At 43.0% G+C, this 25,957-nt stretch overlaps 1 protein-coding gene across 4 annotated transcripts in view; it reads right to left on the minus strand.

Moving 5' to 3' along the window:
• The window catches only part of hipk2 (homeodomain interacting protein kinase 2), an 83,623-nt gene that overhangs the window by 49,969 nt on the left and 7,697 nt on the right, over positions 1-25,957 (minus strand). For all 4 annotated transcript variants that reach the window (XM_042495598.1, XM_042495596.1, XM_042495595.1 and 1 more), the window contains exon 2: positions 12,307-13,489. In XM_042495598.1, coding sequence (XP_042351532.1) covers positions 12,307-13,489 — 1,183 coding nt within the window. The remainder of the gene's footprint in view (positions 1-12,306; positions 13,490-25,957) is intronic.

The raw sequence follows: 25,957 nt of genomic DNA on the forward strand, positions 1-25,957 counted from the left end.
AATATATACAGTACATAAAACATTTCATGTGAGCATTTGTTGCTCTTGATTAATGTGAGAAGCGAAAGTGTGAAACTCAAGGATGGTAGAGTGTGCTTGAAGCCAGTGTGTGTATGTAACCGTCAACACAAAAATAGGAGGGGGGGGGGGGGGGGGGTAACACATGTAATTCCCTTTCGCTGGGTACAAGGACGACACTGAGGCAGGATCTGGAAAGATGAGACCTAGAGTTTTAGTAAGAGCTTTTAATAAGGTGCAGCAAGATCTCATCTTTCCAGACCCTGCCTCCGTTTTGTCCTGTCAGTTTGAGCTTTAGGTTGGTTGATGCGCGGAGACTCCTTCACCTTTAGACAACAGCACTGTCCTTGTTTAAAGAGAAGCCATCTGTTTGATGATATATAGATTCAGGCTGTAATGAAAAACTGTGTGGTGCAGAGTTGCTGCCTCCCTGATGTCCCTGCTGTGTTTAAAGAGCTGATGTGAGTTATGTCTGTTCATGTTGATGACACATGCTGAGATGCCGTGTTCTTTCAGCACAGGGAAAGTCGGGTCAGGGTAAATCCATGGCCACATTGCATGTGTTTGCTTACCTTTTTTTGTTTTAGTTTTTGACATTCGAAGTTTCTATTTTGGCTCTATTTCTTAAATTCTATTTCTATATAAGTTTTCAAATGAAGCTTTGAATGTTTGTTGTCTTATTTTATGATGTCATCACCCCAAATGTTCTTTTTTTAAATCCTTAAATCCTCAGTTTGAAAGAAGTGATCCATCAGATTAAATATTTTTTTTAATTTATCATCTTCCCTAAATAAGTAAATATAGTTTACATTGCTGTTAGATTGCTGCTAAGGCTGCCCTGGTAATACAGGGCCATGCCTCCCTTTGTGCAGCAAGCGGGAGAGCTGTTGTTTTCGAAAGGCTAAAGATCAACAAATATGGATTGAAGCAGAATATTTCATTAGATAAAAACATGTTTGATGGTTTGTTTGTGTGCCAGTAGCTGACAGAGCTATCTTGTGTGAGTCCCATTTTTATCATTTTGCGTCTCCTCTCTACATTCAAATGTTTTACAAGTCCGTGAAAGCAGCGCAGGCAGAACTCATCGTGAGCTCTTTTTTTCCTTAGATGCAGACTGAGTAATGGGGTGGATTACTGATCAGTCCATCCGGTCAGAGTTGATCAGATCAATGGATGAGATCATCCATCTGCAGACATAAGTGAAAGCAAACTTTTAGACCCCGCCTAATGAACAGTTAAGATTCACTTTCACTGCTCCTTCTGTGCTCAGAGTATGCTCTGAGAAAGTGTGGTGACATCAATAACTAAACAGTATTTATACTCCAACTGTGCTTCTAATGAACAGTCTAGCTTGAAAAATATAAAATCCATACTTGGCAGCAGATGCCTTAATCATGGCGGATGCCACAATTAAGTGAATGTTTGGGAAACCATGCCTGCTCAGGAGTTTTTGGAAATGTTTGGATCACACAAGTTGGATACAGTCCTACACAGCCAGAACTCCTGCAATCTAATCATATAAATAGTATTAAATAATAATATCAGTGTAAAGTAATCTAAATCTGCAACTGTGCAGACACACCTGGCTTAAGCAGAATGAATACACAAAAAAAAAACCTGAGCATTCAAATGTTGATTTGAAACTTGAATGTCAACATCATGTATGAAGAAAAGCTTAAAATGATTCAGTACAGCCCTAGTTTACTGTATATGTGTGTGTATGTGCGCAAAAAGCTCCCCTACACCCTGCACAAGTCGATCCTGCGTGGCCATTAGGTGGTTTGAGGTTGTGAACACTGAACATGTTGTGTGAAATGGGACAGGACATAACCTCTGTGTTTAATCAGACAGTCACACACACACACGCCAAATTGCCTGTTACGGTTGGGCAGCTACTGTTAACATTTAGAGTGATTGATTTGCCTATTGTTCTTTTGTTTCTTTTTCTCTTCTTTTTTATTTTAGTGTTCTGCTTTTTGTTTTGTTTTTTGTTATCTACAATCTCACTGGAACATGTTCTTTTGGTTTCCTCTGTGGGTTGATATATAGCGTCTTAATGCTCTTTGGTGCCTCCCAGCTTGTGCACTCAATAACAAGCTGAACTCAACAGACAATCCGACGCTCCTCGCTTATAAAACACTGGGATTAGTCTTCAAAGCTTGGTGGCAAAGCACACAGGAGAAGTTCATTAGTTTGCATTGCTCTTTTTTGTCAAATTTAGCAATGTAGTGGTTTGAACATAGCAATAAAACATAGCAGTTTTTTTCCAGCCTGTCTGCGGCAGTGATGTCTAAAGCAGTGAGTCTGCAATGAAGTGGACTCAAACACCCTTGGATGCCGCCCCATTCCTAATGCTAACCCTTTTAATATTTAACCAGGATCCAATACAGGAGTAATTATTTTTCCAAACAAATTACGCCTCAGGCCCAAACCGCCGCAATCTGATACACCATAGCGATACATTCTCTGTCACAAGGCGCTATTAGTCATTTTAAATTATTTATCAAGCTTGGGTGAAATAGGATTTGCTTCAGACCTGTCTTATGACTAGCATACTCCTTGAACAGAATCTTGAGTGGCCTTTATATTCCAAAAAAGCAATTTCTATGAAAAGCTCCTCCAGCTCATCCTCAGAAAAAAACCCCAGGGACGTTCATATGTGAGGAGTTCACTGACACACAAGGTCAATAAAAGAATGACAATGGTGACGTATGTTCTGTGGAAATGGGCTTTTCTTAGGAACAAGATTGCCATGAAAGACTCACTGCACAATGATAACAGACAGCTACATCTGATGCTTTGTGTTGATAAATATCATGTCCTTAACTTCCTGTACCCTTTTACCCTTTTTTTGACCCATGCATTTTTAAGCTTCCTCTAAATCAGGACTGTTATGTATCTCTAAACCTGAGATTTTGTTGTTGCCTCAGTTTTATTCCATACTTTTTTTTCTTTTCATGGATATAAAACTTCCCTCTTAACTTAAGCAAAATGCTTTTTATAAAACGCCCCTGATCCTATCTGAAATTGACGACAATGAATGTGAACAAAGCGAGGCGTTAATAATTGGAATCTAAAAGTCACATGGCGACGTCGCTTTATGACTTTATGAGCGCTGCTGAAAATAGCCTGTGTGGTAAGAACAGAGCCCCATTTAATTCTGCCATCTGCAATGAAAAATAGCAACATTTTTATAGAGCGACAACTGTCACCATGAATATGAGCTATGTTTAACTGGGCTGTCGAACATCTTCTATCAAACACGTTTAAAAAAGGGGAGGGGGAGGCAGGACATAAAAGCGAGCGGATAAAATCGTTAAAATGGCAGTTAGAGGAAAATCAAGTTATTGTGTTGAGCCAGGGATGATACTAAATGAAAAGAGAGAGAGATGTGAGGAGAGGAGAAGGGAGGGGGGTCATCAAAGCCTCTTTTTCTCTCTATACAGGGGCCCCAGCTGGCTGGCTGAGCGACGGAGAGCTCTGCCCACTTGCCTGCCGCAAATTAGCCAAACTATTTACCCTCGTATATGCACATTAGCAAATTCCTCCAATTGAGAAAACAAATGCATCTGTTTTGTTCTGTTGAAAACTTCATGGGAGCCTGCATGGGCCTCTGCACACCAGGCATTCTCTGACAAAGTGGCAGTCCGTCCGAACACACACACACACACACACACACACACACACACACACACACACACACACACACACACACACACACACACACACACGCGCGCGCACACACGCATGGAGCCAATTGCAGGTCCCTGCCGGGCCTCTCCAATCCCCCCAATCCTCTCCCCAGCTGGACAGCTACAGCTTGGATCAGTGTCTCTCAGTGTCTCTCCTGCCCTCTGTCTGTCTCTCTGTCAGACTGTTGTTGACTGTTTTTCTGTCTTCATAACTCTCTCCCTCTGTAATTGGACCAGTCGGAAATTCATCAATACTCCCATGACCTGCCTTTAAAAAAAGGGTCCAAAAATGAATATTTCTTTTTTTCTTCTTCAGCAAGTCGTCATTGCCCTTGCTACATATTTTCCATCCTGGTGCTAGCTTTTAAATATTCATGCAAGTGGATGGAAGAGGTGAGGGGGGGGGGGGGTGTGAAGGGAAGGTGAGGGGAGGCGGGAAAGAAGAGAAAGGCAAGGAGGGCGGGAAGGAGCGCAGCGGTGTGGGCTCCCCCCTTTCTGGAGCTCCCTGCAGAGGGATGGCGGGCATACAGGAACGGTGGGTGGGGGGGGGGGTTGGCAGGAGGTCTCATGATTTATTTAGACCCGAGGGCACCTGTGCCAGTCAGCCGCTGATGGCAGCCATCACCCTGCCAACCCCCTGGCACTTAACTCCAGGAAAGAAAGACAAATCTATGGCAATAAGGAAAATTAATATATGACTACCACTGAGAGAAATTTCACCTGTCCAGTTAATGATTTTAAAGTGAAAAGAAAATTCCATTGTTCTGTGGTCCTGGCCCTACAGTCCAGTCTGGACATTTTAATGACCTTCCACTTTATGATTTCCCTCCGTTAGCCTGCGGTGTCATGCGCAGCAACTCTACAAACACCTGTGCAAGTTCCTACTTGCCAACATCTGCTAACCACCTCCGAAAGCTTAGGTGAGGGAAAAAAAACCTATGTTTCAAATAAGCCAATCAATATAGAGCAGACAGATTGCAGCCTCAGTGAGCTTAAGTGGGCGGCTCGCTGCGTTTTATCAAGGCAGCTTAATTTCCGTCAGCTTAATATCCTGGGAAATGTATGGAAATTGAACTGCGAGGGAGAACAAAGACAAGTAGCCAGGATGAAACGATGTGGTGAAACTCAGAAAGCAATGTCTTATCGTCGGAGCACACAGTCCCACACTGGCAGGGGTGCACAAACACACACATGCACCGGGCAGTCTGTCAGAGTGTATTGATAGGTGTATCCATCAGCTAGGTGGCCAAGTTCACTTTTTCCTTAAGAGCTAAATAATTCTCATTCATTATTTGCCAAAATGACTGTGAGCGCTTGACTACTGTATATGTTCCGATGCATATGCTTGACTACCGGTAGTTAATTAGCTTAGCTGCTACATGTCTCCTGCTTGCCGGCTGCTCTGTGGAGACACATGGAAGAGCTGCCCAGAGGCAAATTATAAATGAGAAACAGGTTATTAGGATTCTGTCATGCATACTAAGGTGTTATGACTGTCATAAAAAGCACAGTAGTGAATACAGGGAGCAGTAATTATCATTTTAGGGGTCTTTCTTTTATGTGCCGCTTCCTGATAATAGCCGATGATTTTCTGCGTCTGCTGTCAACAACAACAGAACGTCCAAAGCTCTGAGTGGTCAAAAGCTAGAAATATGACGCTAAATAAAAAGTCAGCAAAAAAAAAGCTACCCAGTCAGGCTGAACCTAATGAAAGCTCATCTGCATTAGTAATAATCTGCCACTGCTTGGGGGGAAAAGAGCGCTGTTCCAGGTGCTGGTGAGGAATGCAAAACAACGACCTTCTACTCGCACCCCCGCCTCCATCCCTCTACCCTCTTTCCCCCCCATTCTCCTTCCCGTTCACTTTCTCGCGGATCTTCACACAAACAACACCTGCACTATTAACAGCTCCTGCTGCCACCGAGCGAATCTGCCTCTCCGTCCTTTTCTAATCCATCTTTCCTCCGTGGCAACCCGATCCTGGCGTTTATCTACCTCTCTGGCACACACACACATACACTTTTAACACACGCTTCACAGAACAGTAACTAATAGCAACCTCATTCATTAAAACACCCCTTGATGTTTCGCACGGAGGCAGGGTAAATGTGCTGGAACGCCTACCCCTGTCTGTGTGGTTGTGCAACGCCAACAACAGATAGAGAGACAGATAGACAGGTGGGGCAGGGGCTCGTCTTACACTCCTCAGCCGCCTCTGCCGCCCGAGCAGCGACTGCACCAACCCCTGATGGAGACAGATACATATTTCATTAAGGCTTCGACATAAGCCCGGTGGTGTCAGAGATCCTACTGTAGCATCAGCTGCGCCCCATCTTTACTGCCAACATGAATAAAAAGATACTAAAATTAGAAAATGCAGAGAGTTCCATAATATGAGCTTTTTGTGAAGTTTCCGCCTGGATGCTTTAAGATCTCGACAGCCAGAGGCCTTTTGCTTCACACTGATAGACACTGAGATTACACAGACACTGGCCACTTCAGATCGCTGGTGACACCAACAAGCCTTTTCCTCCCTCTCACACACTGTTGACTCATTTTCCTTTCACCCACAATGTCTAATAGGCTAATTCCTCAGGCCCTGTTACGCACCATATAGGTTTCACACACCCGTGCTAAGTCTGTAATGTGTGCAGGTACGAGCTGGCAGGTGCTGACATGTATGCAGCTTCAGGCTTCCCAGTTGTTAATATTAAGATATTTAATTACTACAGGAAATTGCTCTGTCCTTTTCTCTTTTCCTCTGTCTTGTGGCAATTAGGCAAGCCTCTGTAAAACCATCACTGTCAGAGAGCCTCTCTGTGCACAGAAAAAGAACTATGGAAATGAAGGCGAAAACTGTTTACAGCTATTTCCAAACGGCCACATTCAAAGGTGGGATGAAATGAGAGGGGCTAGACATGATAATTAATTATTTAGATATGGGGATAATGGTGCACACGTTCAGACGGGGTCTCCAGGAAGCTGCTCGTAGTGTTGCGCTCACTCACACACCAAAAAAGTAAGAATGAAAAGAACTTGAGAGAGAAGTTTAAGCATTTCCTAATTCTCACCTTGGTACACCTTGGCCAGTCGCTGCCTGAAGTGGGTGTGATTGTCAGATTGTTTGATAAAGTTACAATAACTTGATGCATTTTCCACAAATACTGACATTGGGAATTTGTATGTGTGTGTTTTGGGGGGTTAGAGACTGTATAATCACTTCCACTGATGTATACTGATCTCTTCAGTGTATGCTTAGGTGTTAGCAATGTGGAACTGAGAACCAGTTCCACACTGGAATTGCGATCGTATGCGTCCAAGTTAATCAGTTCCTTTAATCAGTGCCGACATGTTTCCTGACAGTTGCACATCACAAAACAATGACTTTAAATGCATGTGTCTATGCTGCTGGAGACTTGCAGCAGGAAGGAGTGATGGCAGAGAGGAAGAAATGGTCCAAAACATGGCCTCATATAGCGAAGAAAAGAATGACAACAGTGCTGCTCTTAATGTTTCTAAAATGATCATTTCAAGTAAAAGCGCAAACTCCAGAAACATGCTGAAAAATCGTTCTACACAACATGGACTTGAAGGGAAACTTTACCCATTTTCAATAATCATACATGTCATTCCTATGGTCTAGTAATTTTAGGAAAAATAACAATTCTCTCCAAAATCCAAAAGTAAAGGGCTAAAACTCAAACTTGTGATTTCATAGGGTATAAAAATTTGAGCTACTCCTTGGACAATGAATTTGGAAAGATGTTCTAAATGACACTGAGGTACATTATCGGTTTCACAAGTGAGGAACAATACATAGAAAAAAGCTAATTTGTATATTAAAGAAAGAACAAATTTTCTGTGGGACAACAAAATCCATCTCCCATTCAGTGCCTATAGAGAAGCCGCAGACGAAATACCCTATAACAGCTGAGAGAGAGTAGCTCATGTTCACAAATACTGACTGAACTTTTCTCAGCGATGGAAATAACATATGTGAATTCTTAATTTTGGTGGTGTTCACATTTATGCTCACATTTATACTCTTCACACAAGTTCCAGCGCTTCCAAACTGGGCAGCGTGTCCGTTGCCAAGGGAAAACATCCCCTGTTATAAAAACATGCAGGGAGGTTAGGCACATTTTTTTTTTTGACAATGAAAATGGTCAAACAATGGAGTTTTTGCACACCTTAATCATATGCATGACTTTTTTCTACTGTGTTTCTACAGTGTTCAGATTCAGAGATTATAAAACAATTGCACTGACACTGAAAATCTGGGAAGACCTTTTTTCACACAGAAAACTGATCAGGAATCCATAAGGTAATCAACAAAGAAATGGAAGCAGAATCGATAATGTCGTAGGTATCAATAAAATCTTATTGCTGTTAGGCATTCTGTGATGAGGATTGTTTGTGATTTAAACTGAACCTATAAGTTTACGATTAGTTTGGGTTCAGGTTTCAAATTTCGTCAAAACTGGTTGTGTCTGAAAGTCAGACAGGTGCTTCAGTTGCATGCAGACCTCTGGAGTCTTTTGGAGACACCAAAATCCCATTACCTAAATGACAAGCCCTTTGGACAGTCCAGCAGACAGTTACGTAGAGTGAGAGAGTCCTACCATCCCCACCACTGTCTGCACACTACACCTCCCTTCCTCTACCAGCAGCCACCACAAGGCCAGCTCCTGCCAGCTGCACTGCCTCAGGAAACTTAACATAAACCTAAATAATGTCTCGCTGCATTCCACCCATCTCATGGCCTTTACCCGATAAGATAAATAGCACCAACATGCCCAACTGGGACAAGACAATAATCCGTTTATCTGGCACAGGGTAGGCTTGACTAGCCAGCTTACCTGTTACATCATTAGCTTTAGGCATGAGGGGAGAAGGGTAGCAGGAAAGGAGAGAAGGATAAAAGAAGTAGAACCTGGGTTAGGTCACACATTGATGTAATGAGGACGTTAACACCACACAATAATTAAGAACAGGACAGAGAGACGCCAGAGCAAAGAGCTTAAGCTAATAATATATTTATAAAATAGTGGGGAGACTATTCAAGTACAGTGGCACAGAGTGCAGAAGTGCTACAGACAGGCCTATTTGACAAGGACAGATGAGCTCAGCTACATGAGCCTGTATTCGCTAAGCACTGAAGCGAACAAAGTTGAAACTCTAAGCACCCTAAGAGCTATTCTCACAAATCCAACATCACTTGTTTACCTTGAACACTGGTGTTTTATTTGCATGAGTCAACCTTGTGGAAAATCCATAAGTCATTTGCGAGGCTCTTACAGCACATGTGACATTATCTATGGCATCCAAATTGCAAACAGCCATGTGTGAGGGATATGAAATTCCCACCAAATGGTTGCAAGCAAAAGCAAGTGATTATGGCTTTGTGTGCATAATGTCTACAAATGGGCTTAAAATGACTTTGTCTTTATTCTCATCTATATGAAAAGATTGAAAACAGAAGAAGGATGTTACTCTCACAATTCTTCGTGTCATATCACCTCATCAACCAAACAAGAGAAAAACTTCAAGTGCAGGTAAAGCAAAAATAAATGTGTAATTACTCTGTCACATCACAGAAAAAATAGCATTATTAACCAATCAGCCAAATTTGAATTCCTAAAAAACAACTCCATTATAAAATTGGGTTTCAAAAATGTACGCTATGGTAACTACTAATGTTAGAACTTGTAACATTATATCATATGCTGCTAAAAACGTGAATAAACAAATCTGTTAAATGGTATAAACACAAGGAGAATATCCATTACTAACGTATCTTTCAGTTGTTTTAGCTTGAATCAGCTACCTGGCCTGCCGGCAGGTACAGCTCACTATTTTGTGTATGTGCTTTGTGCTAATGTTAGCTGCTAACGAGTCTGTCGCCCTCCAGCGGCCCTCTCATTCCTGTAGCTACGCCACTGAGTTTGCTGCTAACGAGAGTCTGTACCTGCTCGGCGGCCTGCTCTTTGGCTGAGAGGGCTTTGTGTGCTTTGTGCTACTTAGCTAGCTGATAATGAGTGTCTGTTGTTTTACAGCAGCTCATTCTTTGTTTTTACATAGCAGGGTAAAGGGTATGTTAAAGATGGTTTCAGTGCATCATTAAGCACGCCTTTAGGCCCACCCTGGACACAAAAATGTTGTCAGTTTAATGGTCTAACAACACAAATAAGTACTACACAGTTCTCATGTTTGTTTTCATGATTCAAACAAGTATTTACTAACATTCATAATGTGTTAGGAAAGAAATCACTGACTTTGTTTTACCTGCACTTTTAAATGCACTAAGGCAAAAAATATTTTATTTAACAAGAATCAAAGACGACAACGGGGGGATGTTTTTGCTATTGTGAAGGATATAGAGTAACACAGAGTCGGCAGGTTGGAGCTGGCAAATCCCACCTGCATGTAATCTCTACCCTGTAAAGGTACCGTCTGCACAACAGAAACAGAAACTATCCCGCAATCTTCTCATCTGAAATCATCAAAGATGGTTTGATGTTCTCCTCTAAGCTTTTGAACTCACCATGAACTCTACCCGCAGCCCAAGTTTGTTTGCTGCCCAAACGGCATGCGATGCCGAGACACCCGCGGAGCTCATCTCCCATGAGCTCACTCTTTGAATTGAATTGTAAGACTTGCCTCATTCCTCACAATGAGAAAGCAAACACACTCTTGCTGTTGACATATTGGACGTGCGTGACATAATGCAGTACAGAAAACCCTGTCTCTCTCTTTCTCTCTATGTCTCACACACACACACACACACACACACACACACACACACACACACACACACACACACACACACACACACACACACACACACACACACACACACACACACAAACCGCTCCCATTGCCTCAAACAAGGGTCACCAAGTCCCTGGTTTGGGGTTTTTGGTGGCTGGTGGGTAATTTTCTGGTCAGTGTCAGCCTTTCTTTCCCCTCCTCTGCTGCCAAGAGGAAATGAAGGGATGATCTCTCCGCTCTCCTACTCGTCACTCCTCAAGAAAACAAACAGGAACATTTTATGGCCCTGCTTGTTGACCTACAGGCCAGGAGCAACAACAACAGGCTACTAGTGGTGTTTACTTCAGGATGAGCTACTTAAACTGATATAACAGCACTGCCCTGTTGACTCGTACAATCCAATTCCCATACAGGGATCTTAGTATATTGTAGGTTTAGGAGATAGTAATACAGTCCAATAAACACTAAAGCTCAGGTAAAATAATACACCTGTCAGATGTGATAAAAGATCAGGATCTGAAGGTTTTTTCATCCTTCGAATGCAGCAGTTTGAATCCAATTATTGTGCATAAGTTCCCTGCACTCTGTTTTAACAGGAAACAATGGTCTTCAGTGTAGCACATTTAAAAGCCAGTGATCAACTGTAAAGATAAAACCAAACTCAAAATCCACTGAATGGAGACCACAAATTTCTTTTCCACAGAATCTACACTAGTTGCAGAGCTACCACCTGGCATGTGTATATGTGTGTGTTTACGTGTGTGGTACCACGGCTCACACACACCTGTTCCTCCCTCAGCCGCTGGCCCCGGCACCAGAGCCTGAGCTCCAAACAAAGCGCCTCTCTGTACGGACATGGACACTGTTTGATTCCTCACACAGTTCCCCCAACGCTGCTTTCTCTGAAACCTAAACACACAGTTTGCTATGGGCGAAAAAAGACTGTTTAAGAAGTAGTGGGAGAAGAAAGAAAGAAAGGCCTTCCCAGAGACTCATCTGGTTCTAATGCAGGGCCCGCTGGTGTGGATTACAGGCACATATTACAGGAGAACTCAGGCTGACCCCTCATCTCTATCTCGGGGGAAATGGGAGCCAGCTAGGGTGATGGGGGGCTGAGGGTCCGGGGGCCTGGGGAGCAAAGGGGTGAATAGAAGCCTGTGGGCAGACTGCCACCCCACATGACTGGTACCCTTCTTCAATGAGGGAGTTTTTCTAAGACCTTAAAAAAAAACAAAAAACTCCTCTATTGCAAAACAGGAAAAAACACTTTCTTTCCCTGAACCTTGCAATGACACTAAAAAATGTCATCGCTTCAAGTATTTCCTGATGCATTATTACCAGAGTTTCACTAAGTTTTGGGGGGACGAAACGGGCCTTTGATAATCTTCAAAGTAACACTAAAACATGCTTGTTTTATCACATTAAACACAATAAGCAGCTGGCTACCCAGCAAGCCTTTTGAGTTTTACTGTTCTATCCCACATTGGAAAGGGAGGGGGTTAACTACGGGAGTAAACAAGCTAACAGGAAAGGCAGAATCACAGTGAAAACAGAGAACTTCAGCAGCAGCTCATAAGGCTGGCAGCAGATCTGGGTGTTTGGCCAAATAATCAGCTCAACTAGGAAAACATTCCTATTAAAGCTGGGAGAAATCAAACAAGATGCAGAAAGCACAATGATCATCCAAACACAACGAGCAGGAATAAACAGAAGGACAAGTCTCTGTGTTTGTAGCATTTCCTCTTCTGCAATCTTACATTAAGTACCTAAATTAAGTCTTTTATATCCAGCAAATGAGTAATCATTTCAGAGTTGCAGCTCTTACCTGTAGTATCTGGACTGTAGATAAGTGGAGCAGACTGCTTTGGAGACGTGGCTGGCTGAGCCAAAGTCAATGACTTTGACCCTGTAGGGCTGTCGAGATGGGTCCACGAGCATGATGTTCTCTGGCTTCAGGTCAGCATGGATCAGTCCCAGGCTCTTCAGTTTCATTAGCGCTGTGGCCACCTGCTGCAACACGGGTCTGATGTATTTGAGCGGCAGAGGGCTGAACTTGTTCTGCTTGAGGAAGTCGTACAAGTTCTGCTCCAGCATCTCAAATACCAGGCACGTGTGGTTCTTGTGCTGGAAGCACTCGTAGGCTCTCACAAAGTTGTAGTCATCCGCACTCTCCGTGCTAAGACGCGCCAGGATGCTGACCTCGATCTGGCCCTGCCGTGCATACGACGGGTGGTTTTTTAAGATCTTGATTGCCACAATCTCATTGGTGCCCCTCTTCCAGCACTTTACCACCTGTCCAAAGGTTCCTCGCCCCAAGAACTCCAGCACTTCGTACGTGTTGGTCATGGAGCAGAGCACCTCGTGTTGCACCAGCTGGTAGTCCCCCTCGCTGTTGGAGCCGCTGTTCTTGGACGTTGCGGTGGAGGTGGCAGTGGCCACCGTGGCCACCATGGCTCCACTGGCTGCTCCGTTCTGGATCATTGGTGGGCCGTGCTCCTCAATGATCTGCACGCTACTGTTGTTGTCAAGCTCCTCACTTTTGCGCTTAAGCCCGCATCGCTGGTAGGTGTCAAGGAGACTGACCGTGCTGCGGCGCGTCAGGTTGTGAACTCCAACCCCGCCACCCACACCACTGCCGCCGCCGCCGCCACCTCCACCACCACTGCTGTTGCTGCTGCTGCCTCCACCCCCGCTGCCCAGCAGAGACCCCACGGCCCCCGAAGTGCTGCTGGCTGAAGCAACCACGATGTGGCCCGCGCTGGCTGGGAAAATGAGTGCCTGCTCGTAGGGCAGGGTGGAGCTGGCGACCTGCAGGGAGCTGTTGATGCCGAGGGGGCCACTGGCGGCCGACAAGTTCTTGCTGCTGTTGTGACTGTAGACTTTGCTGTGTGTGCCGTACCCTGTCATATCCCAGTTACAGCTCTGCTCCACCTTCAGTTTCTTCACGCTAAAGAAGGCACTTGATTGGAGAGTGTGAGGGGAGAACACTTGCACTTGCGAGGCCATACCTGTGACAAGAGGGGAGCAGAGGGGAGGAGCAAAGAGGACAGGAGGGGAATGAAAGTGAGAGGTTAGGAAATTGAGAGTGTCTGAAACACGAGAGGTAGCCAGTAGCTTTAAATAAAGACAGCTTGGGTCAGGGCAGGTCTTTAAAACACCAAGCATAAATGCTGATGTGTCAGCATGGTAACCTCTTCAACTCTTTAACATCACAATAAAGTTACAAGCATTAACTCTTTGAAATCTGAAGGGACATCACTTTTCTCGAGCTGCTTTCAAATACCCTTCACGAGTATTTAAATGTTTGAACCGTGAGCAAACTGGTGCACTTTCTTGAAAAAATAAAACATAGGCGAAAAGAAAATGAACAAGTTGGTAAGAAATGTTCCACAAATTGCTAGAAATTAGTAAATTTAGAAAATATTTTTTTAAAAGCTAGGGAAAAATGCCTAGGGGAAAAAGGAAAAAAAGTGAGGGAAAGCTATACTTATAATTATCATTATTACATATTTAAAGTTATGTTACAAAATCATTATAATTTCTAAGCACTTTTTCCAGGTCATTTCCTTGTTTTTTTTGGTTTGTATTTTTTAATGTTTTGGGGGTTTTTTTGTTTGTTTTTTTTTAAACAAATGTGAATGGTGATTTCCTTGTACCGATTACAAATTTCTTGGGTAATTTTTGTTTTTGTTGCTTATTGCCTTCTTCCTATGTTTTTGAAAGAAATCAAGCCAATTTGCTCAGGTTTAAAGGGTTAAACAACCTTCACAATGTCACTAAGCATTTGTGGCTTTGGCATTAAACTGTCTCTATGTCTGTCATCTAGTATATAATTTTTATTCAGATACAGTGTCACTAAAACTCGTGGGAAAGAGATTGTTTTCCTAAAACAATTCAGTGTTATTTTTAATATTGTTGTATATCATAAATAAAAGCCAGAATGTTTAGCAGAAAGATAAGCAGGTTTAGATTTAGTACTTATGCAAACCACTGATTCATGCAGAGGAAATGCCATTTCCCCACAGTTCCCATCTGCAGCAAAGTAAATAGGCTGAGTGAATACTAAAAGAATACCCTTTCATGGGACACTCCACAGAGACAGCGGAGCAACACAAAACTGTACACAAAAACAGTCCCGCAGAAAAAGTCTCAAGGAATGATCGCAATTTCCTTCCCCGTTACACAGCTGAGCCTTGCATTTATTGATACACAATTACTCACTTTAGGGAAGGTGGTGGAAGAGATTGCGTTCAAGTAACTATGAGAGCAGGAGAGGGCCACTGAACTCCCTTTCAACTACAGATCCCGAAGACAACAAAACAAAAGCAAAACTGCAGCGAGGCTGTGCTCTGAACTCCTGGGAACAAGCTGCCTCAGAATAAGCAAAAGCTTCTCCAAGCAAACAACTGCCCAAAAATAGTCCCTTTCTTTATCTCTCGCTTTGCAAACAGGCTTGTTTGTAGCATTGAAATGATTATTACAGCACATGGAAGATTATACAAGACTTGTCGTAATGCTATGTTTAAATAGTTTCCAGTAAACCCAAAATTAGTTTACTGCTAACAAACTAAGAGCTTCCACCTGGCCGTGCCAACGCCCACACAATAAGGCCTTGCTGTTGATCGACTGAAGCAGGAATCAAAGAATGAAACACTAACAAAATCATGCAAACAGCCCTTAAACTTTGTTTGCTGCTGGAGAGGGAAAAAAATGCAGCTTTTGTGTGTTTAATAGACATCTTGAAAGCTGGGAAGTGTTGTTGTGTTCAGAGATAATTAGAGGAGCATTTTCCTCCAAGATGGGAGGACTTTCATAATTGTGGGCTTGCTGCTGCGGACAGAAAGCGAGAGAGGAGGGGACATGCCTGGTCACTTTGTCATTATTAGCCCTTTGAGTGCTGATGATGATTAATTCAGTAGGAAGTTGGCAGCCCTCCACTATACTTTGCCTCATTTGTTTTTCTTTTAACTCTCCTAACCTCTCTTCTATCTCCTTTTAAGAATTGTATAGTTGCTCTGTGGCCTTGCTCGGACTTACGAGTTATCTGCATGGTCATCTGGTCTTAGCCTTAATGCTGCAGGATTGAAGCTGCAGTGCACATTAGGGGGCTCAATGTACAGCAGCTGATGAAGCACAGCACCTCCTTGCTTTTTGTAATACTAAAGCCTCAGCCACCATATCCGCACAAATCTTTTTCCTTTAACTGCCCACACCTAGCCATTTCATGACTGCTCCTGTATACCAGTCCAGAGGGGTAATGAAGATCGTCCGCTCCGCTATTAGGGGCAAGGCTCCCTGCTAATCACATAAGCCCTGAAGGCCAGATGTCACTCCTTGGATTACCAATTCCTGTGCCTGGACTTTACACTAAAAATAATTTGAATGATGGGTTGCGTCACAGAGCAGCGTCAACTGCGTGTGACTGAGAGCCTCACAGGATAATCACAGGCACAGACTGACGGACAAAAAGATGGATGGACAGACACAGAGCCTGCTTGTTCCTCTTATGGAATTTTCCAGCATTACATATCTGCCAGCATGATTATGGATAGTGCGGGGTTTTACAAGGCCAGATTGAGGCTCGCTGCTCTATGCATTAGCCTCACATGAATTCCTCCTCAACCCTGATCTTAGTCACTCATTGACTCTCTGTCAGTTTTAACGCTATGGTCAAAGAGTTCACTTGACATCGCCTGCATGGTGGATTGAACTGAAGGCCACACAGTGTTCATCTAAACTGGGGGAAAATATTTAGGAATGCATAGGACGTTTCTTGTAATTCGCCCTCTGCACAGCTGGTTTTTGCCACAAAACTCAAAGCTGCACAAACAGCACCACAGTTTAGAGCAACATGCATAACACAGATAAGTAATTAAATGGACCAAAAGTAAGAGGTCAAATGGCTGGAATGTTATCTCATGACAACATACACAGGCAACAATGTGACCAATTATGCTTCATTGGGAAAGCAGCCCCAGTCCTCATGAATCACTCTTCATCCAAACAGAGGTTCAAACATGTTTATGATGTAGAATCTGAACAGCCCAACCCTCTATACTGTTGTCAGAAACAGCCCATTGCAAAAGGCCTTCCCTTGAAAATGTCCTCTTGAAGTTTATTTGAATTTCTGAACCCTATGCCAAGTGCAAAACAGTAAAGGTCCATTGTTGCACATTTACAATGTTGGAATGCCTTCAGTAGCCAAGGCTTTCCATTTAGCATACCTAAAGGAGCACTGTGTGTCCCGCATACTGCAATTAAGCATACCAGAGAGGCATTTTCCACTGTTTAGAAGCAGCATGTTGAAATGGTAGGAGTCAATGTTTTCAGAGAGATTACTTCTCTGTCAGGGGTTTGTTAATCTTCTTTTTGGGAGGATCAGGGCCGTTCTGCATGCCATGTGAGGGCGAGAGATGGACTGAAAGGGAGGGAAGGAGAATAGAGCGTGGAGAGCGGGGCCATGAGTGGCCCTCGCATTCTAGCCTGTGACCTGCTTCTGTTTACTCTCTTTTATTAAACCCGTCATTTATACTCTGCTGACAACATGACAGAGAGTATTGATGAGGACGCCTTTAGACACCACCAAACCTGCCAAGAAGTCCTTTGTAATTACAAATAGTCTTTTAATATAAAAGCTGCTTTTCATTCAACCCATCCAGGCCTCTCCTCAAAGTTCTTTGCGTCATACAAATCAGGATGTAAAATGATTTAGGGATTTACATAAAAAGAAATGTAATGGCAAAAATGCATGAGATCCAGTTCATAAATAAATATACCCCTGCCGTCACCTAGGAGACAATCCAGAGAAAGCTGTTAGGTCTGTCTGGTTTATGTTCCCTGTCCTGGATATATTTGGACTACTTGCTGAGGCCTAATGGCTACCGACACCACCAGAGACGCACTGATGACCCTGGCTCTTTACTGGACATCCCAGTGCCTGCTGGACTGGAGGTTAAGGGCTTTGGGGGGGGGCTAATGAAATGACTGTCTAGACAAAGCATTATCTTACCCTTCGCTGCTTTTTTTTGTTCTGTTGGAGCACTACTTGCTGCACCTCCATCCCTTTTCTGAACACACTGACACAGATGGGAGACAAACTCAAGAGAAGACCAACATAATGTGTCTTTGTAAAATACTGGGCCACCAGCACAGCTTCAGTTCACCGTGTAGGTTCTCTAGGGAAATCTTCTGGAGGAACATCATTCTTCCAAAAGACATTCTCTGATTTAGAAGTTCGATGAAAGTGCTGTGTAAGGGCCGAGGCGCATCAAGCTGACGGTCAATGTTGGGCCATCAGTGAGCGTGTGGCGCCCTAGTTTTTGCACTGTGTGTCGCACTGTTGAGACCAGTCGGCCTTTGTTGGCTATTTTTCAGCCAATTCATCATGTTGAATTGGCGTCTCTGATTGGCAGTTCAGCTCCATGCACGAGAGGAGAAGTGGATGTGAGGAATGCAAACAAAACGAATAAAGGCAAGAGGGTGTGAATTCAATAGCACCACGGTTCGTAACTTGTTGTGTTACTGTTTGCTAGTGCACAGTAAATTTCAATTGTTCTTCCAACATCAGGTTGTGTTGTTAATGTGCTAACTGGCTAACTAGCATCTCAAATCCATCCTGTCAGTCTTTCGGTACCCCTTTTTGAAAAACGAATACAGACTACGACCGCCTACTGGCATGGAGAGAAATTTCCTTTCACTCAGGCCTAGCACATGCCTGTTAGTTGGCTTGGCTGTAGTCTTAACGATGTGTTCAAGTGCAACTTTTTGGCCGAGACACAAAGATGTGAGGCAACGCAACATTCAGCTTTTATTGCTGGTAGTTCTGTGATGTTTGCTTGATGTGTCTTGGCATTAAAATGTTAGTCCAAACTCTCCATAGATGTTCAGTTGCAAAGGCCATAGCATATGACTCACATCTGCTCTGTACCTAAAGCATTCAGAGAGCCCCTGTAGTTTGTATGGAGGCATCTGCATTAATTTATCCAGGTTTTCTTTCAGTTTCTCACCCATCTGTATACATGTACATGGAGCATCATCGCCACTGGTGGAAAACCTGTAGCCAGGACAGTGAGTGTGGGGTAAAACACAACATTGAATGCACCACTGAAGAGGAACATATTGTCCACACAGAGAAGCCTAGGCCTTCCTGCCTCCTGCCTGAGTTCTGCCCTCCGTAGGGGAGCTGGAGCTTGACATAGATTCTCTCTCTCTCACCCCCGGACACTATTGACCATCCTGTCTGCCTTTTTAGCTCTCTCATCTCTGCTTATTTATAGAATAATGCATCAGACGAGCTCGCGGGGAGATACTGTCATGCAGGCTGCCGCTCCATCAGCCTTTTTTCTCATTCTGACCACAGTATTTGACCAGTTGGAATTGGCTCGCCATGTCTCTCTGCGCTGTCTTACAAACACACAAAAGAGGGCAAATATCCATCTAGCATATTGACAGTGTAAGAGGAAAATGTGAATGCCGTCTCTGAAAAACACATACTGGACTTCTCGGATCGTAAATCAGCAGCATGCCTGCTGTAAACGTGACACTCCCTCAACTCTCCGCTTCCTGGAAGCAAACAGCCAAAGATACAACGTGTTGTGTTTGCTGTGAGATAACATGTTTGGTCAGCACTTCAAATGCATAGATACATAAGCAGATGCACACAGGAGCACCAATACAAAGAGATGCACAGAGCTACTCACATTTACATCAGTTAGTGTGTGGGTAATAAACTATCCTGTGCCTATACCTGTGCAACAATAACTTGTGTAGTTAAAGTTAAAATATTAACACCTCTAATCTTGAGTAAAGCTCCAAAACCTGGTTCCTCCGTGCAATTGTCAGTAGATAAGGAGGCCGCCATTAAAGTTTTAAGTGTGGTCATAAAACGGCTGGAGTGAGAAAAACATTTGCCTTGTTTATACTGCCAGGTCAGCCTAACTAGGCGCTGAACCGAGGCTCGGGGTGGAGGAGAGGAGCGGGAGACGAGGAGGGAGCGCGAGGGGGGGCAGAGTGGCTCTGCTTGAGCTGGATTTCTTATTAATCAAATCACGAGTGTAGCAAGTGTACAAAGCACAGCACCCAACTTCCTCCCACCGAGAGAGACAGAGACAGAGACAGAGAGAAAGAGAGAGAGAGAGAAAGAAAGAAAGAAAGAAAGAGCTCTAGTAATAAATGCCCATAAAATGTTGAATGTGGAACAGAAAGACTATTTGTTTTTGCAGAAGTCTCGTGTGTGGCTACATAAAACGAGAAGAGGGGGGCTAAAAAACGTGATCAACCATAAGGGAGTTGCTTCAGTAACTGCACTATTACTGTAAGATCTGATGAACTGATCTTTCTTAAAATAACACTGGAAACTGATCATCTTGAAAAAAGAAAGTAAGTTTAAGTTTATGTTTACTTTATATCTAATTGTTAAGTTAACTTAAAATTCAGCTATATTTACTTAATTTGTTAAGTTGTTGCAACTTAAAAGTGACAAGTGAAATTACCTTGTTCTTTTATAAGTCTTAGCAGCTTCAGAAAACCAAGTTAGTCTGACTTAACTTGATCATGACAAAGAAAAAAATGTTTAAGAATACATTAATAAATGCAACTGGCAGAATACAGATATATAGCACAGTAAACTTGGTTCACTGAAGTTGCTAAAACTTACATTGATTTAATTAAACTTGTCATTTTTAAGTTTTAAGTCACAAAATGAAGTAAATATATAACTAAATATTAAGTTAACTTAACATATAAAATAAACGTAAATTAAGATTAATAGTTATATTCACTTACATTTTCCAGGGCAATTAACTTTCCTTTTAAGTAAAACAAACTTGTTAGATTTAACAGTGTATAATTGAAATCCACTAAATGCATCATGCTTCTCTGACTACAGTTGCACACTGCAGGGACACACAGGGACATACACCTGATAAGCAGCTGTTCTCCAGAATGCTTATCATGTACACACAGTTAGAAACGCCCCAACACACCACACTTCCTCTTATGTCATTAGGATCAACAATGACAGCTGGACACAATGTACTGTAATGAGATCAACATACGAGAACTGCAGGCAAGAAACAGTAACCCAACACAGACAACAATGGGGATGGGACACACAGATGAGTACAATATGGGAAGAAAACATCGGACAATGGCAAATTGATTCGAGAGGGGCCAGCGCAGTATGGATTTTGTTGCGTGCCGACCGTGCCGCGCTGTAATCTACAGACAAAGTATGAGGATTTTAGTGTGAATGTGAATGGCGGCCTTGTTTGCTGTCCTTGCAACATACCGCAACCTGAGGTTTTGAAAGGATGGCGCCTCAGTAAGTGAAGGACAAAAGGCGGTAATATGCAAACACAAAATGAAATACAATGATGCTGATGTTCGCACAGCTACATGCCTGCACAGACACACATGCACACACAAGGAGCTGGGTTCCTTTTAGCAGCAGGATCAGAATGAGGCTTGGAAAGGAACCTTTCAGAGATGGAGACCTTAATTTTATTTTTAAAGGTCTAACCTCTTCCTGGACACACAAATATAATTACATTCTCAAACAAAAAAATGATCACTAAACATTTTTTTTTCAAAATGTTGAAAAAAACCCAAACATTTCCATGATTTTGTGTGATCCCTTGTTATTTACATATGCCTGGGTTGCTTAATATATTCCAGCCATGAATGCACTTTGTTAGGTTCGACTTTGTGTTAACCAAACTAATATGACATCTAAAGTGATATGTGAGTTAATCGTCTTTACTCTTAAATACATTTTTGGAGTGCTGTCTATTTGCATTTGGTAAACTATTTATTTGGAGTTCAAAATAAGAAAAGCTAAAGAGCAGTAGATGGTAAAACCTAAAGGCAAAGACAGACAGTTGCACAAAACATGTGAGTTGTGGCATAGGTGGTTTATGACTCAATGGGCCCCTGGGCCCAGATGTTTTAAAGGCCCCCCATCCTCCCTAGAGCAGGTACAACATGCTGTTGTTTCTCCCCACAGAGTAAAGGGCAAGAGTTGCAAAGTGTTCTCAGCATACCTCCAGACAAACTGAGGGGTTTGCAGATTGGAACACTCACTTAAAATATGTCATGATGGTTTAGTTTTTGTGACATCCTCTGAGTGAATGTTTTAGGGGTCAGAGGGGAAGAGACCTCTGCAGATAAATCTGCTCTAGATAAAAACCTCCTGAATAATGAAAAATTAAGGAATTCAAGCCAGGAGAACTTTTAGCTGGTTGCTATCTGAAATTCACAGCTAGACACCACCAAATACATTCCCTATAAGCATATCACCTTTAATAACAGCACCTTCACACATATGTTCTGGCTTAGGGGTGTTCTGAGCCCTTGGGCCCCTAGGCCTGTGCCTAGCAGGCCCGCCTCCTAATACATCCATCATTGGAGTGAGCGCTACCTTGGACAGTGTTTTGAGGAGACAGCATCATTGTCCCACCCTGCCACCCTACCCTGTCCCATGCGAGGGACTAATAACAATTGGTTTTGGGTATGTTCATGAACTGAGGGGTCAAAGTCTGCATGTGCATTAACATCCAACAGAGACAGCCGAAAAATGTCTGCCCTGCTCCACCAAGGAGGCATCCAACACTGCTCACACAACTCTCTGCATGTGTGCATGCAAGTGTCAGTAGGCATGTGCCTATAACCATGCATGTCTGTATTAGTGACACTTTGTGACTATTGATGTTTTTTTAGGACTTCCTCACCTATTTGTCAAAGCTCTTAAATCTAAGCTCTGTAGTAACAACATGCATTAAACCACCACCCCAAAACACACACATACACACCCAGAGGGATTAATTTGATGCCCTACCCCTTCGAAACCCTGTGATGAACCTCGATAACAGAGGAACCAGTCCAACCTGACTAGGCACCTGGGGACCAATCACACACAGGCAGTGCCACCACTTCCTGTATTTCCAAAACACAGCTGTGTTCAAACAGCAAACTGTTAGGGATGTCTGGTTAAAATAAAAAGAGGATTGGGTTGCTTGGAAAAGATATTCATGGATCAAAAATGCTTTGCAGACTCTTATTTTTTCTCATTTATTTTCTGTATAGCTGGTCAAAAAAAAATAAATACAATGACTGGCTGTTACTTTCAGCTCTCAGTTACTTACGAGTTCATAGCTTGTAACCAGGATAGCATGGGGAGTGCCCATTGTCACAAAATGCCCCAAAATTCAAAGCTCACTGAACTCAAGGCCTATCTCTCCAATATCCAGTTATCACAAAAACAAACACTCATTACTCTAAAGTCCCATTTCTCCAGTTAGACATCCCAATCAGATTCAGAAAAGATCATGTTTTGGCTAAAAACAACCACATTTTGTAGCACAAGAGCCGCTGGAAACGCAGGACCATGTCAGTGAAAATCACCCAGGTTCGTGGCTTAAACGCTGCTGGGAAAATCAGCAAAAGGTCAGTAAAAACCCCCAGGATCAGTAGCTCAAATGAGGGCACAGGGTGCTTTAGGGGCTGTGTCCACCAAAAGCATTTTTTTTCCCTAGTCAAAAACACTAGGAGCAGCTGGGAGTGTTTGAGAGCCCTTTGGAGGCAAAGTATTTTTTTCAGCTGAGACGCTTTGATTGCGTCTAGTTGCTATGATACGGAATATCCATGGAAGTAAACAAATCGGCAAAAGGTAGAGTACCTGCTCTGGATAAAGGGAAGGCTAAAGCATGCAGGAAGAGAGGACAGAGGTCTGTGTGTGTTCAGGAAACATAGTATGGGCTACATACTTTATAAACAGATTTCTCCTCCATTGTTGTTGTTTAGCACCTGTTCATGTCAGATTTGACAATTTGTGTTTGCAGTAACCTATTTGTCTCTCCTTCATTGTGACTGGATGGCTGAAGTGACAGTGACGAGTTTGGTGTTTTTACCCAAAGTTCAACATTTATCAACTCTCTGCACTCTGAAAAAAAACAAAAAAAATGCCTAACCAGCAGCACTTATGCAGAATTAACACTTAGCACCTCGCCAGGCTGCTGGTGTTACTAGTGTGACATAAATATGTGGTGCTCCCATTGAAAATAATTTTTAAAAATATGCTGGCCTCAGAAAAAAAAGCTTTGGTGAACACGGCCCCTAAGTGCTGATGCTGGTACATGAAGCCCACTTCTCGCCTGAAAGATGGCAGACAGAGGCTGAAACAGGGCAACTTCTATCCATTTCACATCTGAGCTCTTAATAACCCCCCCCCATGCAGTTGGCCTTCTGCTCCCCCGTCTTCCCCAGTACACTCCACCTCCCAGTGCTATCAAATACAAGCTGAAGATGGTGCACATGCCTCCCCAGGCGACAAGAGTGTGTGGTATTTCAGCGGTGTGTGTGAAGCTGTGCTCAGGGCCTATTAAGGCCACAGATCACTCATTTAGACTACAGATGCCTTTTTTCTCCTTCAAAAATGCCTCAACATGCACTCCAGCTATCATTCTGCAGGTGACTCATCCATATACATGCTTGATAAACTGTCCTAATCTCCTAATCTCTCTTCGTCGTCTTCTCTTTAACCCTCTCTCCTTCTGTAGCTTCTCCTATTATGTCTCGTCTTTTCTTTGACAATGTAAGGAGGGCCAACCGTGCTATATATTCAAACAGCTTTTAAAAGATTACAACACGCACACAAACACATGCTCACATACCAATTTAGCATGGCATATGTGTCCTTAATCCAACTGACAGGGTGTCGTAAACATGGCTGTTGAGTCTTTTTGGCCACAGAGCTGAGGTAATAAATACGGTGAGCCAACTCAGCCCCTCTGTGTCTGATTCAGCGTGAAAATCATGGCTTTAGCCGATTATATTTACAGTGTCCTCGCAGTCGCAAATAGCAGCCAAAACCATGGGCAGGAAATGGCTATTCTGACCGTCAGTTTAACACCCACACACTGAGTGTATGAGAAGCACATATTTGAATTGGCTTGCATAAAAAGTAAACATGTTCAAAAAGAAGAAGAGTTGTTGGTTTTAGCAATTATAAGCATGATGACAAACTTTGTTTAGTAAATTACAGGAAACAAGATCCATCTACTGTAAGAATTTGCCAGTTTGGGTTTGTTCCTGCGGTCTGAGCTACTTCTGAACTCCCAGCTGAGTAGTAGCTGAGAGGGATTTTAACAGATGGAAAAGATGACCTGTGGGAAGCCAGTAAATAATGATTCATCATACTGTAAGATGATTTACTGTGAATAAAGACAGAATGCAGTGCGTTAGCCTAACTGAGGTATTTTCTGTCAGGGCTATTCAAATGTTAAACGGATCTGAATGAGGGTAAACCTTTTAAACCTGGACAGAAAGTCGTTTTCTTGTGCTGCATTCAGGTGCCTTTCACAAGCATTTAAACCTCTGACCCTTGGGAAAATTGGTTTGATTTCTTTCAAAAACATGGAGGAAAAGACAATGAGAAACTTGGCAAGAAATGTCCTGCAAATTGAAAAAAAAAACAACAACAAACTAGACTTATACTTGAAAAAAACCAAAACAAAACAAACAAACAAAAAAAAGTCAGGTAAAAAGCCCAGAGAAATTCAGAATTATCATGATTATATTTTGAGAATTATTTTAGAGCATTATTACAACTTTTAGGCAGTCCAGGCCATTTCCTTTTTTATTTATTTATTTTTTTTTTTAAACTTTTCCGCTTTGTTTGTTTGTTTTGGTTCAGGTAATTTTCTTGTACTTTTTAGTAATTTCTTGCATATTAATTGGTCAACTTTTTTTAAATTGCTCATTGCCTTCTTCCCATGTTTTTGAAAAAAACATAAAGTCAATTTGCCCCAGTTTTCAATGGGTTAATTTAACTGAGATGGATGCAACTTAACGCTGCCATGTTTATGTCCAAATGTCTTAAAGTTGAATGCTTATGAAACTCCTTAGATGATGTCTCTGTCTCACCTAATGAGGAAAAAAAAACTTGCACAGAACAGGTCCACAAGCTAAAAGGTCAATTTTTGGCCTTTTTCTGGACCAGCTTCTCTAAAAGTGACGGCGGGATGGGAGCGTGTTTGCAGCTGCTGGGCTCCATCAGGGGCGCCTCACTGGATGACACTAATCCCAGATGCAAGTGGGAGACAGGTTAACGGAGACAAGGGGTGAGATCTACGACCCCCAACACCATCACCACCGAAATCCCTCTCAGACCACTGACCCCCACACCCCCAAGCTACCCTGACCTCTGGAAGTGCCCCTGAGGCCCATGGGCCCCCTACAAGAGGGTATTCATCGCTCCACCCCAACTTCACTGCCTCCCTCCCTCCATTTTTTCTGCCTTACTTTTTTCAATCTCTGTCACTCCCCGTCTCTCTGCCATTCTCCCTCTCCCTCTCTGTCTCTCAGGCTGAATGGAGGGGTCAGTTCAAAAGGCTGCCAGGCAGAGCTGCTGGCTGGCCATGATGGTGCCTGAGGCTTTGAAGTGAGGAGTGGATCTAAAAGGTGTACAGCCTGTTTTTTTA

The sequence above is a fragment of the Plectropomus leopardus genome, chromosome 11 (genome assembly GCF_008729295.1).
Source record: "Plectropomus leopardus isolate mb chromosome 11, YSFRI_Pleo_2.0, whole genome shotgun sequence".
Classification (NCBI taxonomy): domain Eukaryota; kingdom Metazoa; phylum Chordata; class Actinopteri; order Perciformes; family Serranidae; genus Plectropomus; species Plectropomus leopardus.